Below are 20,651 nucleotides of genomic sequence, written 5' to 3' on the forward strand. Positions count from 1 at the left end.
CAACGTTCTCTCAGCATGCAGTATTTTCTGAAAATGTTGTATACTATGTGAGTATGCATGCTAAGGCTTGAACGTGACTTTTTCCCCTTTTCCTTTATGTCCTTTTTACATGACGATCTGATTTTTGCTTGTTTATCAAAGTAAGAGCTAAAGGCTTTTAGGCAACACCTGTTCATTGATACCGTATCCTTGGCAATAGCTACCCTTTCTTTACTCCCAGCCCTGCAATACAGGCTTAGAATGTCAGAGCTCGGAGGATAAAAATGACCCAGTCCTGCAGTTTCCAAATGCCAGTCTGTACTCAAATTTACTCCTATCTGTGATGAAATGAGAAAAGAAAGACAAGATAGTGAGCCATTCATGAAACTTCAGTGTATTTTATTCGAAGGGCTGTCCTTTATTCCGAGATTTTTGCCCTTCCTACTTTTTAAACATTATACCTGTCTGTCTTTCCTGAAATGTTGACATATGAAATGGCAGGGATTATTTTTTACCATCCAGGGGCTTTAAATGGCAGCCTTCAAAGTCGGCAACCCATATAATCATCCAAATTTCTGGATCATGAATTCCAAACTTTTGGAAATTATTGATCTAGTTCTCTCGTCTCATTTTATAAATGAGAAAAGTGAGGCCCAGAGAGGGAAAGCATTCGTGGCACAGTTCATTAGCGGCACTCCAGCTGCTGAGTATTTATAAGAGTCGATCTGTTATATGTAGCATTTAGCTGTGTGTGCAAATAGTGTTTATTAAGTGGGAGATGCTGAGGAGACCTATGACTAAGTTGTGGGAAAAGAAACTCTGAACAATATAGATAAAAGCCTCTAGCATTCTGTATCCCTAGGGGTGAGCATACAGCCAGCATTTTCACAGCCTGTTTAGACTCTATAGGCAGTTAATCTCCTTTGCCATCTTCCAGTGCCTGTGCAAACAGCAGTTCCTGCCCACGCTAAACTAATTGCATTGATTCTTGGTCATTTGGCTTTTATCTTGGGAGTAAAAAGGTCAATGGTACCCAGAACAAACTTCTCCCAAGAATGATGAGTGTCTGCCTGCTCAGGTTGTGAAAGGAAATACACATTAAAACTGCTTAAATTTTCCCAGTAGTGGTCTTTGGTGCAAAACATGCCCTACATCTATTTTGTCTGTCTTCTGATATCTCGATGAGGGCTTTGTTGATGAGAAAACGCAGAACCTTTAGGAAATACTTTCGTCTTGAAAAGTGGGTGGCTGATGTGTGTTGTGTTTTACTTGTAGCTACTTCTATATATCGTTTTCCTAGATTTTGATGTTTTATATCAGTAAGTTGGGGCAATTATTTTTCTGGGTGAGTCCCTGGTAGTTTGAACAAATATGATCCTATCTTCTTATTTCTGCCCTTAGACAGCCCAGAAGGTACACAGGACAGCTAAGCAAGTGTGTAGCCGCCTTGGACAATACAGAATGCCCTTTGCCTGGGCTGCCAGGTTTGTACAAATATAATCCTGACCCATCTATTCACACTCATATGTGAAGTTGAGGGCTGTCGTCTTTCCCAGTAGCATTTGGAAGTCTGTTTCTGACAAGCCAGTTACATCTTGGGACACTTGGGATGTGTCTCAGTCCATTCGGACTGCTATAATGAATTATTATAGACTGGGTGGCTTAAACAACGACATTTATTTCGTACCCAGAGGTTAGAAGTCCGAGATCAGGGTGCCAGCATGGTTGGGTTCTGGTGAGGACTCTCTTCCAGGTTTTAGATAACCAACTTCTTGTATCCTCACGTGGTGGAACGAGGGCGGGCTAGCTCTCTGGCCTCTTAGAAGGGCACTAATCCCATTTATGAGGTCTCCATCCTCATGACCAAATCACCTCCCAAAGGCCCTACCTCCAAATATCACGTTGGGGGTTAGATTTCAACAAATGAACTTTGGCGGCATGGGGCCGGGGTGGGGGGAACGATACAAACATTCAGTCTGTAACAGGATATGAGAATTCTTTCTCTTAGAATTTGCTGTGCCTCAAAGACCTTTCATTTCTTCAAATGTCTTGCTTCAGGGAAATGTTCTTTGGCTTGGGTTACTGATCTGACTGACACCACTTAATTTTATTGCATTTTAAAGCAGAGCTTATTTGCTAAAGTGATGGAATTTTTTTCCAGAAAACCAGAAATTGTAGTGAATTATGTACAGTGTGCCCACTATTTCAGAGTTGGCTGGGTTTATGCTTTGAAAAGCCATCATAGAGTAATTCTGAAAAACATACTAAAAATGAGAAGGCAAAGAATGCTGTTGTTAAGTGCAAGTGTGTAATTACTTAATAGATTTTCTTGCTTTCTGATGACAAATTTGGCAACCCTTTCAGGGGTAGTCTATTAGGAAGTGTATTATCTATACCACATATCTGATGGTGGGTTACATGTTTTTTCTCCAGATCTTGCAAGTCTACCTACAGTGATGACTTAAAACGTGCTTCTTGCTTATTCCCCCTTTGAAGTACAAGTTCACTGGCTTGTTTGTGGTATAGCCTGTACAGCTCACTGGAACTTCTGGGGAAAGGGCACCATGTTCTGAATAATTCAATCAGTTACGTTCAGTGGGTGCTGAGGAGTAGCTTAAGGATAGGAGATTCTAAGTTAATTAACTCTTCTGTCACTATTTACAATCATTTCATTTGGGAGAAGGTCTCAAAATGCATTGTATGTTGGTAGATGAAAAGACACCTTGTCCTTGTTTTGCAGACTGGTAAGAATGATAGCCAAGGATAGGTCAAGGGCAAAGAGTAGTGGAGGGTGGTATATTTAGGCATTATAGAAGGTGAAATATAGCCTGTAAATATAAGCATACTTAGTGATGCTCCAGCTGCTGCTGCTGTTATTATTTATAGGAATTAAGTGCTCAGTGTATAAGGCAGAGGTCTAAGTGTTTAATGTATACTTCCTTAAGAGGTGGGTATTGGGACTTCCCTGGTGCTCCAGTGGGTAAGACTCTGCGCTCCCAATGCAGGGGACCCGGGTTCGATCCCTGGTCAGGGAACTAGATCCCGCATGCCGCAACTAAAAAAAAAAAAGATCCTGAATGCGGCAACGAAGATCCTGCACACCGCAACTAAGACCCGGCGCAGCCAAACAAACAAACAAACAAATAAATAAATACCTACATACATACATACCCCCCCCAAAAAAAAGAGGTGGGTAGTATTCTCCCCCATCTTAGAGACGAGGAAATTGAGTCACTGAAGTAAAAAAAAAAAAAAAATCCTTGCCCAAGTTCACATGGCATGTGTATGAATGGGACCTAGCGCTCATGGCTTCTGAGTTCAGAGCCCACTCTGGACACCTGTGGCACACTGCCCCCCGCCCCCCTTCAGGCCATAGCAGTAGCTGCTTGATGCTGATTTGCCAGTAGAAAAATAAATTTTAAAATCTTCAAAGTTAGAAGCTTTGCTCCTCAGTTCTGATGTGGAATTATGCTGTTTTTTTCTTCCTGAATTATTTTGGTTGTCAGCAGTAGCAGGACCTCACTCTAAAGGCTTGGCTGGGGTATTTAAAAAATGTGTGATAAACCCCTGTTTACCGAAAATAAAGGAGGTATGCTTAGAAGTAGGAACAATAGTTAATGCCTATAACCACATTTTCAGAGGTTCTGCCAGGGGGAATTGTGCTTCTGGCCATAGCTGCTTCCAGTGTGTTGGGTGCTTGTACATTACTTCCCGATTTAGCAGTAAAATAGCTGCTTGAAAAATGGAAGAAGGGGAGGGGGAGGGAATAATTCCAATTCATATTGGAAACTTTACATATATATTGTAGACTCTATAAATTGATCTTAAATATCTGATTCAATTTTTATCAACTTTATTGAGAGAGAATTTACCTTTGATTAAAATTCACATTTTATATGTCCAACTTGGTGAATTTTCACAGATATTTACAGTCATAAAACTACCACCCCAACCAAGATATAGAACATGTCTATCACTCCAGAGAATTTCCTTATATTCCTGTCCAGTCAGCCATCCCACCCACACCCAGGCAACCACTGACCTTAGATGACTTTTACCTATTCTAGACTATCATATAAATGGAATCATGCAGTATGTATTCTTGCATTTGGTTTCTTTTTTTTTTTTTTTTTGATGTGGACCATTTTTAAAGTCTTTATTGAATTTGTTACAGTATTGCTTCTGTTTCATGTTTTGGTTTTTTGGCCACGAGACATGTGGGATCTTACCTCCCCGACCAGGGATGGAACCCGCACCCCCTGTATTGGAAGGAGAAGTGTTAACCACTGGACCGCCAGGGAAGTCCCTTGCATTTGGTTTCTTATGCTCAATCTGTTTTTGAGTTTCATCCATAATGTTGTATCAGTTGTTCATTTTGAGTAGTATTCCATTGTAAGAATATACCACGATTTGTTTATTCACCTGTTGATGAATATCTGGGTGGTTGCCAGTTTGGGGCTATAACAAATAAATCTGCTGTGAACGTTCAAGTACCATGTGGAAATATGCCTAGGAGTGGAATTGCAGGATCAGAGGGTAGGTGTATGCTTAACTTCAGGAGAAACTGCCAAATTATGTTCCAAAATAGTTTCACCATTTTATACTCCCACCACCGCTATTTTATCTTAATTTATCAATACTTTCGAGTTAAAAAACCCCTTCTGTTCCTGTTTTAGACCCATTTTCAAAGATATTCAAGGTTCTCTGGACCTGGATGGGAGATTTTCTCCTTTGTATAAACAAGACAGTAGCAAGCTTTCAAATGAAGACATTCTCAAGTTGCTCTCGGAATACAAGAAGTAAGTGTTTTGGAGTTACTGCAGTAAATCAGTATAATAGATGAATTATAATTTCTTCAAATTCTGAATGTGAGTCATATATGGGAAAAATCAAATGCTTCAGAGCATTTGGATTTGGAAGCATTTGGAAGTTTGGATAAAGTGTAACCAATGCACTTCTTAATCATATTTTTAAGTATAAAATATTCTTATTTTACACCTAGGCCAGAGAAGACCAAGTTGCAGATTATTCCTGGGCAGCTAAACATCACAGTAGAATGTGTTCCTGTGGACTTATCAAGTAAGAACTTACATATTGCAAATAAGCCTACAGAGTTATGCTTGAATCTCAGGTTTTTATCTTCTCAGTGTTTTTCTTGAGGTTTACATGGTATATTAGTTTCCTAGGGCTGCTGTAAGAAAGTATTACAAACTGGGTGGCTTAAAACGACAAATTTATTCTCTTGTGGTTCTAGAGGCTAGAAGTCAAAATCAGGGTGTCAGCAGGGCCATGCTCCCTCTGAATGCTCTAAGGAAGAACCATTCCTCGCCTCTTCCTAGCTTCTAGTGGCTGCTGACTATCCTTGGCATCCTTTGGCTTGTAGCTGCATCGCTCCAATCTCTGCCTCTGTCCTCACATGGCCTTCTATTAAGAGCACCAGTCATTGGATTTAGGGCCCACCTTAATCCATTATGATCTCATCCTAACTAAGTACATCTGCCAAGACCCTATTTCCAAATAAGGTCACATTCTGAGCTTCTAGTGGACATGAATTTTGGTGGGACACTGTTCAACCCAGGACACGTGGTAAATAGTTACAGATTAGGAAGTGAATTAAGTTGATTTTATCAGGTGCTGTTTCATGTATTATATATGATGTTATGAGTGTGCTCCAGTGAGTTTCTGCTCCTTTTGCCTTGGATAAGTTTCATCAACGAAGGGATCCAAAAGGAGGAGAATCTCTTTTCTTGTCTAAAGAATCTATGATCTCAGGAGACACAAAAGACAATTTGCAGGAAATAAAATGACTTGTAAATAATTTTAAAATGTCCAATCTCAGTAATTATGCCACTAACACAAAGGTAAACATTTAAGCATTGTGATGTTTTTGTTCATCTATCAGATTTACAAAAATGAAGTGGAACTGTCTAATGCTGGCTAGGTTTTGGCCAGGCACCGTCCCCCATCATGAGTAGGAATACAATTTGGCAGTAGATATCCATGAATGTCCGTAACTAAGGCATTCCATTTCTGAGATTCTATCTAGCCATTTATTCACCGAATAAGCATTTATTGAGTAAACTTTATTGAATACTTACCAGATGCTTTGAAAGTATGGAGATTACAGTCTAGAAGGAATGACAGACATTAAACAAGAAAACAAATAAATGAATAATTTCAGTCTGTGGTTGGGCAGGCTGCTTTAAAAAGGGTGGCCAATGAAGGCTCACCATGTGACCCAGCCAGCATGTGGTGATTGGGACTGTACATTCTGCTCTGAGGGTGTCACATATGTAAAGATCTTGAGGGTGGGAGCTAGCTTGGTTTCTATGAACAGAAACGGAGCCAATGTGGCTCTAGTGTAGTGTGTGACGGGCACAAGAGAGAGTAGGAGATGAAGTAGGAGAAGTAGGAAAAATCACGTCATGTAGAGAATTGTAAAGACCCTGGTAACTCCTTAAAAGACTGAATTTCATTCCAAGTACCATGAGAAGTCACGAAAAGATTGAAGTAGGAGAGTGGCAATTGACATTTTAAAACATCTAAGAGTACAATGGATTATTTTTTTCCTAAAGAAATAATTTGAAGTGTAAACAGGAGTTTATGCATAAAGGTGTTCTTCGCAGTGTTGTTTATATGGGGCGGGGGGATTTGGAAACAACCAGAGCCCAGCACTGTCAGTGTGGTTAAGGCAATTATGGTATCCAGATACCATGAAACTTTATGCAGCTATGAAAAATAATGTTTACAAAAAATTCATGAAATAAGACATCAGATAAAACGCCAAATAAAACCAGGATAAAGTTCTGTATACAGTGGGATTTTTGTGTTGTTATATAAAACATGCATAAGAAGAAGACTAGAAGAAAATATGCCAAAATATTAGCAGTAGTTATCTCTGGGTAGTGAAATGATCACTTGTTTCTTTGTACCTTTACTCTATACCGCCAGATATTCTGTTGTAAGTATCGCTATAATAGAAAACCAAACCGAACGAAAAATATTGTGTCCTCAGGTCTGGCTCTCCGGGGTCTTCCTTCTCCATCAGTATTGCTCTGCAGCAAGGACCAGCAGTCTTAGAGCCCCTTAAGTGTATGAATAACCTTTACTACAAGGGGCTACCTCAATAACATGTGCTTCTACACCTCTCTGAGGCTTTGTGTTTTCCACTTTCGGGAGGATTGAATTTATCATTGGTAACACATCATAAGATTTGTAGTTTCAAAAGGCTGCCATTATTTCTTAAGTGAAAATTTGCACCTGCACCAAGTTAACTTTTTAAGAATGACTAGCCATGAGCTAATTGGCATAAATTTACTGTTACTTCCCTGATACCAATAGAAATTTGCAGTGAAAGCTAAATTGCAGTCACAGGAGGCAAAATGTAATGGATTTCTTTGCAGAGTTTAAATTTGTCAAAATTATGATGTGTTATATTTGGCAAATCACTCTACGTTGAGAATGAAATAGCAATCCACGTCTGGTTTGAAGGGTTTCACTAAAATCAGCATCAGGCTACTTACTCCTACTTGTTCTTCTGGGTTCTTAAAGTGGTTGTATAACTTTTTGTCAATCACTAAGAATTCTATTTGTTAAACTGCTCTTTGAGAACACAAATCATGTATATTTTTATAAATGCAGGAATGTGTTAATGATTGTTATATCTTTGCCTGTTCTTTTTTCTGCTATAGACTGTATTACGTCTTCATATGTGCCCCTGAAGCCTTTTGAAAAGAATTGTCAAAATATTACTGTGGAAGTTGAAGAGTTTGTTCCAGAAATGACAAAATATTGTTATCCATTTACTATTTACAAAAACCATCTATATGTATATCCCTTGCAGTTAAAATACGATAGCCAGAAAACATTTGCCAAGGTACACAGTGTAAACTATATATTTTGGGGTGTAAAATGTTATTTATAATTTTGTTTTGTCACTCATTTTGAATGATGAATCATTTTAGGCAAGGAACATCGCAGTCTGTGTGGAATTCCGGGATTCGGATGAAAGTGATGCTAGCGCTCTAAAGGTTTGTTTGTGATATTGATAAGCATGCATTTTTAGTAGAGATAGAGATTTTGGTACTCGGTAGTTCCATATGCTAAGTTTAATGTGTTTAAACGTCAAAGAAAATGTACTAATGTGACAAATATTATATCGTCTTCTCTACTCCTACACATTAACTACAAGAATGCGTTAAATACTAAGAAATAACAAAATGAATTAGGAGCATATATAGCTTTAAAAATGGGTAAGCTTCATATGCCAGATTTTTGCCTTTGCTCCACTTTGATTTTGGATTGTTCCAATGCCCAGTCACAAGGTCGTTTTCTCCTATGACCTGACAGCTTATAAACGGTACCATCAGGGGAGTTTAAACTCCTTTCTCCTTGAAACCTGAACGGGCTTCGAGCTGACAGAAGCACAGCATAACTGCTTTGATCTGAGATATGACTTCTAGTCTCTGGCTGCCAAATGGTGCCTCCAAACTTGAATTAGTGATCTACGAAAAGCATCTCAGCATTATCTAATACCGCAATCCTTAAATACCTGTCACTGCACAGTGCCCTTACATTTTCACTCTTCATAGCCGCTTTTTACTTTTGGCTCTTTAGCCCATTAATCAGAGGCCTGAGAGAGAAGTCAGACCTTCTAGCCATCACAAAGTGTTTATCTGGCTTCCCAACTTCTCTAGCTTGAGCCTAAGTCAGACAGATGGATGGCAAATCTTCCACTTAAACCACCTCGGGAAAGAGGCTGGAATAGCCCCGATTAAGTCATTGAATGTTTAATAGCTCTGACCTTTGAAAAGAGAGTTTTTTCACAGAGAAAGCTAAGTTAAATTAAGAATTAGCTGGCTCAAATTAGGTGTATGTTCTCTGATTCTTCCTTCAGTGGAGATGAGAATAACTTTTTCTTCACCCCCATGCGGTATCCTTTTGTATACTTAAAGATTCTTAGGTTACCTCTCCGCAGTGCCTGCAAATTGCCTTCATGACCATATTTAGGGAGAGCTGGCGTTGCACTCATGCGGAGTGTCACTTTCATTTCTTAGCTGGCCCGGAGGCTAGCTCTGAAGTACCCGAGTGAGGCAGTTAGGACCTTGGCACAGTGACTCCATATATTCATCCTTGAACTTATTAGGCCTATGGAAGTGAAAAACTCACACTAGAAATGAAATCGGATCTTTCCATGGAACCATAGAAAGCCTTCCATTAATTTTATTGGTGTAACAGCAAGCCGGTGACTCTTAAACTGTGGCTCATAAAGTGAGAGAACAGTAAGCTAGTCTGTAGCTTAATGGACATTCAATTTCTAATCCCTCGAGGCTAGGAATGGATCTGCTGTTGGTTCTGTTTTGTTAACTCCTCGCCTTACCCACCGCACAGCGAGCATTCAGCAAATGTTGCTGACCGACTTAGGGGGAGCTTCTCATATTAAGAAGTGCAAATAGCACGAGAGAAGTAAGCTTTCCAGGCCTGGTTGGAGAGTGTTTCCCTTCCGAATGATTAGAAGTGTTCAGCCTCTTACTGTCAGCTAGGTTGGAATTATATTTCTCAGATAGCCGGAAATTCAGAAGCATCCATGCAGCCAAGTAAGGCGATGTCTGGGGTGGTGTCTGGAGTGACTGTAAATGATTTGGAATTTACAGGTTCATGGTGAGAGCCCGGTGGGCTTGGCCGTGACCCTGGGCTCACAGATGCCTCTAACTGTATGTGGTTCCCTAGCATCATGTTTAAAGAGTGGCATTGAGAGCGGTGACTCTGTTTCCTTCTTTTGCAGTGTATTTATGGAAAACCTGCGGGGCCTGTTTTTACCACAAACGCTTATGCTGTTGTCTCGCATCACAACCAAAATCCAGAGTTCTATGATGAGGTAAAACGCGTTATTTTGATGTTTACAAAACGCAGTGGTGGCTCTTCTTTTTCTCTTTGAATCATTTCCAATATTGTGTCTGCATTTTCACTCCCTGAATGTTTTGTCCCATGAAAATAGAAAATGTCACATCAGAACGAGGGGCCACTGCCTGCTTGGTGCCCTTTGGTGACAGTGGAAGATTGGCCCACAAGTTGAAGGGGCTCTGGCGTGAGATAATGTAGGAAACAGACACCACACTGGAATGGGGATTCTAGCCCTTACCTTGACAACAACTGGCTCCGTGACCTTGAGCAAGTCACTTCCCCTTTCTGAGTCTCCATTTCCAAAGCTTTAAAATAAGAAATTTAGAAGGGATTTTCTGAAGGCGCTTTTAGCTCTTTCTTCCTGTGGTTCTGCGTGGGAGGGTGCAGCCTCCCTGTAAGTGAAATGCTCCGAGAGACACAGCGGCATGGCTGGGTCCCCAGAATCCCGTTGGCTGCACTAAATGCCGCAGCGCAATGTAGACAGAGGGGGCTGGCGCGGTCTCCCGGCCTCCGAGCGCCCTTCCTCAGTCTGCCTTTCTGACTCTGTCCCTGCCTCTCCTTCCTTCTTCCCACTTCTCTATCTCTATGTCTCTGTGTCCTTTCCAGTGTCTCTCTTAGTGTCTCTGTCACAGCCTCTTCTCGTCTGTGTGTAGCCAGCTTATCCAAATCCGCAGACTGCTTTTGATGGCTGTATGTCTCCATGGAACCCGGATGTGCATCCCAGGCCAGAAGCTCTGCTGTTTCTGCTTCTCAGGCTCCACGTCTCCATCCCTGGCTTGGTCTGAAACCATCCCCCGTGCTGTCCTGATTTCCCCAGGCCCAGCTGCTGTTGTATGGAGGCCTTAAACCCCAGCCCGAGGCTCACTCATTCCTTCTCAGTCCAGTGCCCCTACTTTCTCCGGGGATGGAGAGGAGGGTAGTGGGACTTTGCATTTTGGCCACCCAGGGAGGGAGTATGTCCATATTGATGTGCAGCAGAGCATTAGATACCCAGATGGTCTGGATGCTGTGAATAGGCATATTCTGTGGTGAAATATACCTACAACAGAAATTAGTTATAACACCAAAACGATGCCTTGTGTGAATGATAATTAGGCCAGATGTCCCATCACCAAGCTGTTTAATACATCCCTCTCTATAACCAATGTCAGTCAGTAGAGAAAACTTGTTCATGTAGTAAGTAGTCCACATTATCTTTAGGGAGTCAGAAATGGACTTTTCAAGCATTCACTATATATTAACCAGGAAAGTGAGTGTGAGCGTGTGTGTATGTTTGCATGTGTTCCTGTATGTGTCCAAGTATGTGTGTTAAATCAATTAAATCTGTAATCTGTCTCCCATATACTTCCCAGGAGGCATTACAAACAGGCAGTTGGGTTCTGACTGGAAAAGTACTTGCAATGCTTGTATTAAAGTATTAATTTTTAGTATTAAATTCGTGTGTCAGGATGATACTTTTTATTTATTCAAGAGTAAGGTTGTGTTTTTCTTCTAAAGAAATTTGTATAAACTGTAATTTGTGGATCCCATAATAACACAATGACTTTTTGCATGTTTATTTGTAAAGGCTTAATTTTTTCTTCATGCAGAGGAGGGCAGTGATTTCGAAAAAAGCAGCCTTTCAAATTCAATGCACATTGTAGACGGATTGCATTCACTGACTCACACTGAGTTACAGAGTACCCCTGGGCTGTAAGGATGTGGTTTTGATCCAGTGTTTCAGAAAATCCTGCTGCAAAGTTGAATCCAGGAGAATCCACTGGACTCTCCAGCAAAAGTAATAAATCAGCCCTCACAACCCAAGAGAATATTGTTGTCAAACTGTGAAACTGACCAGAAAAGCATTTGGAGTATATTTAAATCATATCTATTATTTGACCACTTGGCCTGTGATTTAGAAAAGTATGTCACTGGAAAAGTATGATGAAACAGAGCTAAAGGTCTGACAGTCCAGCTTGACAATGAAAACAAAACAAAACGCTATGTGTAATTTTGCTTTCATTTCAGATTAAAATTGAGCTTCCCATTCACCTGCATCAAAAACATCATTTGCTTTTCACTTTTTATCATGTAAGTTGTGAAATTAACACAAAGGGAACAACCAAAAAGCAGGATACAGTTGAAACTCCAGGTACGTGTGCTCTTTAAATGTCTCTCTCTAGACCTATTTGAAATTGAGTCATCTTGGCTATATATAACCTCTTTTCATCGAGGTACAGACCACTTCCCCTCACCAAAAAGTACATTTCTGAGTTAAAAGTTCATTGGTGAAAGATGAATTATATGTTCGTTTTATCATTACTTCTACCCAACGTCATGTCCAAATGCTTGCCAGTGTACTTAGACTACCATAGGCAACGTAAAGTAATATTGCCCCTCTCAGAGAGAAACCCATATTGTGATGCAGTGTTTTTGTTATTTCTTTCACATAGAATAGCCCAGCAACGAGAATTTTCCAGTTCTGCTCACTGAGAAGAGGGACGTGAGCCCAGAGCCATGGGCGTTTTTGAACCTGAGGGAGATTGGGGTTCTAGTGAGAGGAGGACAGGTCTAACAAACTTGAATAAGCTTTGGTAGTAAAGCTCCAGTCATGGTCTCGTTCAGCAAGGCTTTAGATAAGCCAATGGGAAGCATCCTTAGGAGAATATAGAAGGCCCTAAGAACATGGCCCGTGCCACACCCACTTTATCAATATCAGCACGCCCTGGGATTCAGATCCAAGCTAGCCTGGACCAATCTTTATTTAATGTAATTAATTTATTTATTTTTTATTTTTTTAACATCTTTACTGGAGTATAATTGCTTTACAATGGTGTGTTAGTTTCTGCTTTATAACAAAGTGAATCAGTTATACATACACATATGTTCCCATATCTCTTCCCTCTTGCATCTCCCTGCCTCCCACCCTCCCTATCCCACCCCTCTAGGTGGTCACAAAGCACCGAGCTGATCTCCCTGTGCTATGCGGCTGCTTCCCACTAGCTATCTGTTTTACATTTGGTAGTGTATATATGTCCATGCCACTCTCTCACTTTGTCACAGCTTACCGTTCCCCCTCCCCGTATCTTCAAGTCCATTCTCTAGTAGGTCTGTGTCTTTATTCCCATCTTGCCCCTAGGTTCTTCATGACCTTTTTTTTTTTTCCTTAGATTCCATATATATGTGTTAGCATACGGTATTTGTTTTTCTCTTTCTGACTTACTTCACTCTGTATGACAGACTCTAGGTCCATCCACCTCACTACAAATAACACAATTTCGTTTCTTTTTATGGCTGTGTAATATTCCATTGTATATATATGCCACACCTTCTTTATCCATTCATCTGTTGACGGACACTTAGGTTGCTTACATGTCCTGGCTATTATAAATAGAGCTGCAATGAACATTGTGGTCCATGATTCTTTTTGAATTATGGTTTTCTCAGGGTATATGCCCAGTAGTGGGATTGCTGGGTTATATGGTAGTTCTATTTTTAGTTTTTTAAGGAACCTCCATACTGTTCTCCATAGTAGCTATATCAATTTACATTCCCACCAACAGTGCAAGAGGGTTCCCTTTTCTCCACACCCTCTCCAGGATTTATTGTTTGCAGGTTTTTTGATGATGGGCATTCTGACTGGTGTGAGATAATACCTCATTGTAGTTTTGATTTGCATTTCTCTAATGATTAATGATATTGAGCATTCTTTCATGTGTTTGTTGGCAATCTGTATATCTTCTTTGGAGAAATGTCTATTTAGGTCTTCTGCCCATTTTTGGATTGGGTTGTTTGTTTTTTTGATATTGAGCTGCATGAGCTGCTTGTAAATTTTGGAGATTAATCCTTTGTCAGTTGCTTTATTTGCAAATATTTTCTCCCATTCTGAGGGTTGTCTTTTCGTCTTGTTTATGGTTTCCTTTGCTGTGCAAAAGCTTTTAAGTTTCATTAGGTCCCATTTGTTTATTTTTGTTTTTATTTCCATTTCTCTAGGAGGTGGGTCAAAAAGGATCTTGCTGTGATTTAGGTCATAGAGTGTTCTGCCTATGTTTTCCTCTAAGAGTTTGATAGTGTCTGGCCTTACATTTACGTCTTTAATCCATTTTGAGTTTATATTTGTGTATGGTGTTAGGGAGTGTTCTAATTTCGTTCTTTTACATGTAGCTATCCAGTTTTCCCAGCACCACTTATTGAAGAGGCTGTCTTTTCTCCACTGTATATGCTTGCCTCCTTTATCAAAGATAAGGTGACCATATGTGCGTGGGTTTATCTCTGGGCTTTCTATCCTGTTTCATTGATCTATATTTCTGCTTTTGTGCCAGTACCATACTGTCTTGATTACTGTAGCTTTGTAGTATAGTCTGAAGTCCGGGAGCCTGATTCCTCCACTCCGTTTTTCGTTCTCAAGATTGCTTTGGCTATTCGGGGTCTTTTGTGTTTCCATACAAATTGTGAAATTTTTTGTTGTAGTTCTGTGAAAAATGCCAGTGGTAGTTTGATAGGGATTGCATTGAATCTGTAGATTGCTTTGGGTAGTAGAGTCATTTTCACAATGTTGATTCTTCCAATACAAGAACATGGTATATCTCTCCATCTGTTTGTATCATCTTTAATTTCTTTCATCAGTGTCTTATAGTTTTCTGCATACAGGTCTTTTGTCTCCTTAGGTAGGTTTATTCCTAGATATTTTATTCTTTTTGTTGCAGTGGTAAATGGGAGTGTTTTCTTAATTTCATTTTCAGATTTTTCATCGTTAGTGTATAGGAATGCAAGAGATTTCTGTGCATTAATTTTGTATCCTGCTACTTTACCAAATTCATTGATTAGCTCTAGTAGTTTTCTGGTAGCATCTTTAGGATTCTCTATGTATAGTATCATGTCATCTGCAAACAGTGACAGCTTTACTTCTTCTTTTCCAATTTGGATTCCTTTTATTTCTTTTTCTTCTCTGATTGCTGTGGCTGAAACTTCCAAAACTATGTTGAATAATAGTGGTGAGAGTGGGCAACCTTGTCTTGTTCCTGATCTTAGTGGAAATGGTTTCAGTTTTTCACCACTGAGGATGATGTTGGCTGTGGGTTTGTCATATATGGCCTTTATTATGTTGAGGTAAGTTCCCTCTATGCCTACTTTCTGGAGGGTTTTTATCATAAATTGGTGTTGAATTTTGTCGAAAGCTTTCTCTGCATATATTGAGATGATCATATGGTTTTTCTCCTTCAACTTGTTAATATGGTGTATCACATTGATTGATTTGCGTATATTGAAGAATCCTTGCATTCCTGGGATAAACCCCACTTGATCATGGTGTATGATCCTTTTAATGTGCTGTCGGATTCTGTTTGCTAATACTCTGTTGAGGATTTTTGCATCTGTGTTCATCATTGATATTGGCCTGTAGTTTTCTTTCTTTGTGACATCTTTGTCTGGTTTTGGTATCAGGGTGATGGTGGCCTCGTAGAATGAGTTTGGGAGTGTTCCTCCCTCTGCTATATTTTGGAAGAGTTTGAGAAGGATAGGTGTTAGCTCTTCTCTAAATGTTTGATAGAATTCGCCTGTGAAGCCATCTGGTCCTGGGCTTTTGTTTGCTGGAAGATTTTTAATCACAGTTTGAATTTCAGTGCTTGTGATTGGTCTGTTCATATTTTCTATTTCTTCCTGGTTCAGTCTCGGCAGGTTGTGCATTTCTAAGAATTTGTCCATTTCTTCCATGTTGTCCATTTTATTGGCATATAGTTGCTTGTAGTAATCTCTCATGATCCTTTGTATTTCTGCAGTGTCAGTTGTTACTTCTCCACTTTCATTTCTAATTCTATTGATTTGAGTCTTCTCCCTTTTTTTCTTGATGAGTCTGGCTAGTGGTTTATCAATTTTGTTTATCTTCTCAAAGAACCAGCTTTTATTTTTATTGAGCTTTGCTATCGTTTCCTTCATTTCTGTTTCATTTATTTCTGATCTGATCTTTATGATTTCTTTCCTTCTGCTAACTTTGGGGTTTTTTTGTTCTTCTTTCTCTAATTGTTTTAGGTCTAAGGTTAGGTTGTTTGAGATGTTTCTTGTTTCTTAAGGTAAGATTGTATTGCTATAAAACTTCCCTCTTAGAACTGCTTTTGCTGCATCCCATAGGTTTTGGGTTGTCGTGTTTTCATTGTCATTTGTTTCTAGGTTTTTCTGATTTCCGCTTTGATTTCTTCAGTGATCTCTTAGTTATTAAGTAGTGTATTGTTTAGCCTCCCTGTGTTTGTATTTTTTACGGTTTTTTTCCTGTAATTGATATCTAGTCTCAGAGCGTTGTGGTCGGAAAAGATACTTGATACGATTTCAATTTTCTTAAATTTACCAAGGCTTGATTTGTGACCCAAGATATGATCTATCTTGGAGAATGTTCCATGAGCACTTGAGAAGAATGTGTATTCTGTTGTGTTTGGGTGGAATGTCCTATAAATATCAATTAAGTCCGTCTTATTTAATGTATCATTTAAAGCTTGTGTTTCCTTATTTATTTTCATTTTGGATGATCTGTCCATTGGTGAAAGTGAGGTGTTAAAGTCCCCTACTATGATTGTGTTACTGTCGATTTCCCCTTTTATGGCTGTTAGTATTTGCCTCATGTATCGAGGTGCTCCTATGTTGGGTGCATAAATATTTACAATTATTATATCTTCTTCTTGGAGTGATCCCTTGATCATTATGTAGTGTCCTTCTTTGCCTCTTGTAATAGTCTTTGTTGTAAAGTCTATTTTTTTCTGATATGAGAATTGCTACTCCAGCTTTCTTTTGATTTCCATTTGCATGGAATATCTTTTTCCATCCCCTCACTTTCAGTCTCTATGTGTCCCTAGGTCTGAAGTGGGTCTCTTGTAGACAGCATGTATACGGGTCTTGTTTTTGTATCCATTCAGCCAGCCTGTGTCTTTTGGTGGGAGCATTTAATCCATTTACATTCAAGGTAATTATCGATATGTATGTTCCTATTCCCATTTTCTTAAATGTTTTGGGTTTGTTATTGTAGGTGTTTTCCTTCTCTTGTGTTTCTTGCCTAGAGAAGTTCCTTTAGCATTTGTTGTAGAGCTGGTTTGGTGGTGCTGAATTCTCTTAGCTTTTGCTTGTCTGTAAAGGTTTTAATTTCTCTGTCAAATCTGAATGAGATCCTTGGTGGGTAGAGTAATCTTGGTTGTAGGTTTTTCTCTTTCATCACTTTAAATATGTCCTGCCACTCCCTTCTGGCTTGTAGAGTTTCTGCTGAAAGATCAGCTGTTAACCTTATGGGGATTCCCTTGTGTGTTATTTGTTGTTTTTCCCTTGCTGCTTTTAATATATTCTTTATATTTAATTTTTGATAGTTTGATTAATATGTGTCTTGGCGTGTTTCTCCTTGGATTTATCCTGTATGGGACTCTCTGTGCTTCCTGGACTTGATTAACTATTTCCTTTCCCATATTAGGGAAGTTTTCAACTATAATCTCTTCAAATATTTTGTCAGTCACTTTCTTTTTCTCTTCTTCTTCTGGGACCCCTATAATTCAAATGTTGGTGGGTTTAATGTTGTCCCAGAGGCCTTTGAGACTGTCCTCAATTCTTTTCATTTTTTTCTCTTTATTCTGCTCTGCAGTAATTATTTCCACTATTTTATCTTCCAGGTCACTTATCCATTCTTCTGCCTCAGTTATTCTGTTATTGATCCCTTCTAGAGAATTTTTAATTTCATTTATTGTATTGTTCATCACTGTTTGTTTGCTCTTTAGTTCTTGTAGGTCCTTGTTAAAAGTTCCTTGTATTTTCTCCCTTCTATTTCCAAGATTTTGCATCATCTTTACTATCAGTATTCTGAATTCTTTTTCAGGTAGACTGCCTATTTCCTCTTCATTTGTTAGGTCTGGTGGGTCTTTACCTTGCTTCTTCATCTGTTGTGTGTTTTTCTGTCTTCTCAGTTTGCTTAACTTACTGTGTTTGGGGGTCTCCTTTTCGCAGGCTGCAGGTTCATAGTTCCCGTTGTTTTTGGTGTCTGTCCCCAGTGGCTAAGGTTGGTTCAGTGGGTTGTGTAGGCTTCCTGGTGGAGGGGACTAGTGCCTGTGTTCTGGTGGATGAGGCTGGATCTTGTCTTTCTGGTGGGCACATCCACGTCTGGTGGTGTGTTTTGGGGTGTCTGTGGCCTTATTACGATTTTAGGCAGCCTCTGTGCTAATGGATGGGGTTGTGTTCCTTTCTTTCTAGTTGTTTGGCATAGGGTGTCCTGTACTGTAGCTTGCTGGTCGTTGAGTGGAGCTGGGTCTTCGCGTTGAGATGGAGATCTCTGGGAGATTTTCGCCGTTTGGTATTACGTGGAGCTGGGAGGTCTCTTGTGGACCAGTGTCCTGAAGTTGGCTCTCCCACCTCAGAGGCACAGCCCTGACGCCTGGCTGGAGCACCAAGAGGCTGTCCTCCACACAGCTCAGAATAAAAGGGAGAAAAAAAAGAAAGAAAGCAAGCAGAAGATAAAATAAAAGTTATTAAATAAAAGATAATTATTTAAAAAATTTTAAAAAGTAATAAAAAAAGAAAGAAAGAAGGGAGTAACCAAACCAAAAAACAAATCCACCAATGATAGCAAGCAATAAAAACTCTACTAAAAAAACCAAAAAAACAAAAAAAACGGACAGACAGAACCCTAGGACAAATGGTAAAAGCAAAGCTCTACAGACAGAATCACACACAGAGGCATACACATACACACTCACAAAAAGAGAAAAAGGGGAAAAATATATATATATCTTTCCTCCCAAAGTCCACCTCCTCAATTTGGGATGATTCGTTGTCTATTCAGGTATTCCACAGATGCAGGGTGCGTCAAGTTGACTGTGGAGCTTTAATCTGCTGCTTCTGAGGCTGCTGGGAGAAATTTCCCTTTCTCTTCTTTGTTTGCACAGCTCCCGGTGTTCAGCTTTGGATTTGGATCCGCCTCTGCATGTAGGTCGCCCGAGGGTGGCTGTTCCCGCTCAGACAGGACGGGGTTAAAGGCGCAGCTGCTTCGGGGTCTCTGGCTCACTCAGGCCGGGGGGAGGGAGGGGCACGGATGTGGGACGAGCCTGCAGCGGCAGAGGCCAGCGTGACGTTGCAGCAGCCTGAGGCGCGCCGTGTGTTTTCCCTGGGAAGTTGTCCCTGGATCACGGGACCCTGGCAGTGGCGGGCTGCACAGGCTCCCGGGAGGGCAGGTGTGGAGTGTGACCTGTGCTTGCACACAGGCTTCTTGGTGGCGGCCACAGCAGCCTTAGCGTCTCATGCCCGTCTTGGGGGTCCGTGCTGATAGCCGCGGCTCGTGCCCATCTCTGGAGCTCCTTTAAGTGGCGCTCTTAATCCTGTCTCCTTGCGCAGCAGGAAACAAAGAGGCAAGAAAAAGTCTCTTGCCTCTTCGGCAGCTCCTGACTTTTTCCCCGGACTCCCTCCCGGCCAGCTGTGGTGCACTAACCCCTTCAGGCTGTGTTCACGCAGCCAACCCCAGTCCTCTCCCTGGGACCCGACCTCCGAAGCCCGAGCCTCAGCTCCCAGCCCCCGCCCGCCCCGGCGGGTGAGCAGACAAGCCTGTCGGGCTGGCGAGTGCTGCTCGGCGCTGAGCCTCTGTGCGGGAATCTCTCCGCTTTGCCCTCCGCACCCCTGTGGCTGCGCTCTCCTCCGTGGCTCCGAAGCTTCCCCCCTCTGCCACCCGCAGTCTCCGCCCACGAAGGGGCTTCCTAGTGTGTGGAAACCTTTCCTCCTTCACAGCTCCCTCCCACTGGTGCAGGTCCCGTCCCTATTCTTTTGTCTGTTTTTTCTTTTTTCTTTTGCCCTACCCAAGTACATGGGGAGTTTCTTGCCTTTTGGGAGGTCTGAGCTCTTCTGCCAGCGTTCAGTGGGTGTTCTATAGGAGCAGTTCCACACGTAGATGTATTTCTGATGTATTTGTGGGGAGGAAGGTGATCTGCACGTCTTACTCTTCCGCCATCTTGAAGCTCCTCTCTATTTATTTATTTTTGGCTGCATTGGGTCTTCGTTGCTGCGCGCGGGCTTTCTCTAGTTGCAGCGAGCGGGGGCTACTCTTTGTTGCGGTGCACGGACTTCTCATTGCGGTGGCCTCTCTGGTTGTGGAGCACTGGCTCTAGGCGCGTGGGCTTCAGTAGTTGTGGCGCACGGGCTCTAGAGCCCAGGCTCAGTAGTTGTGGCACACGGGCTTAGTTGCTCCGCGGCATGTGGGATCTTCCTGTACCAGAGAGCGAACCCGTGTCCCCTGCACTGGCAGGCGGATTCTTAACCTTTGCACCACCAGAGAAGTCCCTGGACCAATCTTAAATTTGTTCATTTGTTCATTCACTCAGCACATATGTCTGCATATGTATTATGTACAAGATATTATAGGAGGTACTATGGAGAATACAGTGGAGAACCAAACATAGATCTCATCTTCAGTGAACACATGATCTAGTAGGGGAAATGAGACCTATGTAGACATTTATAACACAAGATAGAAAGTAGTAGTTACCAAGAAAATGGCACTGTGTGATGTCAGAGAAGAGTGAGTTATTACTTCAGCTGGTGGAGGGACAAGTGGCTGGGAATTAGGTAAGGCTTCCAGGAGGAGATGGTGTTTGGGTGAGGCCTTAAAGGGCAGGGTAGAATTTGATAATGCAGTGATGGCAGGATGGTAGAGGATTTCAGGATGAAGGAACAGCTGGTACAGAGGCAGAGTATTGAGGGGTCTGGACAGGGAACCACAAGTAATTCAATAGGATCAAAGCACAGGGCACTGGAGAGGGAATAATAGGATGCCAGCTTGGAAA

At 41.1% G+C, this 20,651-nt stretch overlaps 1 protein-coding gene across 7 annotated transcripts in view; it reads left to right on the top strand.

Annotated features, from left to right (window-relative positions):
* DOCK11 (dedicator of cytokinesis 11) overlaps nt 1–20,651 on the top strand; it is a 189,492-nt gene that overhangs the window by 69,859 nt on the left and 98,982 nt on the right. For all 7 annotated transcript variants that reach the window (XM_082376948.1, XM_082376946.1, XM_082376945.1 and 4 more), the window contains exons 14-20: nt 1,381–1,463; nt 4,656–4,778; nt 4,982–5,058; nt 7,671–7,855; nt 7,944–8,009; nt 9,764–9,856; nt 11,890–12,013. In XM_082376948.1, coding sequence (XP_082233074.1) covers nt 1,381–1,463; nt 4,656–4,778; nt 4,982–5,058; nt 7,671–7,855; nt 7,944–8,009; nt 9,764–9,856; nt 11,890–12,013 — 751 coding nt within the window. The remainder of the gene's footprint in view (nt 1–1,380; nt 1,464–4,655; nt 4,779–4,981; nt 5,059–7,670; nt 7,856–7,943; nt 8,010–9,763; nt 9,857–11,889; nt 12,014–20,651) is intronic.

The sequence above is a fragment of the Balaenoptera borealis genome (assembly GCF_965194805.1).
Source record: "Balaenoptera borealis genome assembly, chromosome: X".
In the NCBI taxonomy this organism is placed as follows: Eukaryota; Metazoa; Chordata; class Mammalia; order Artiodactyla; family Balaenopteridae; genus Balaenoptera; species Balaenoptera borealis.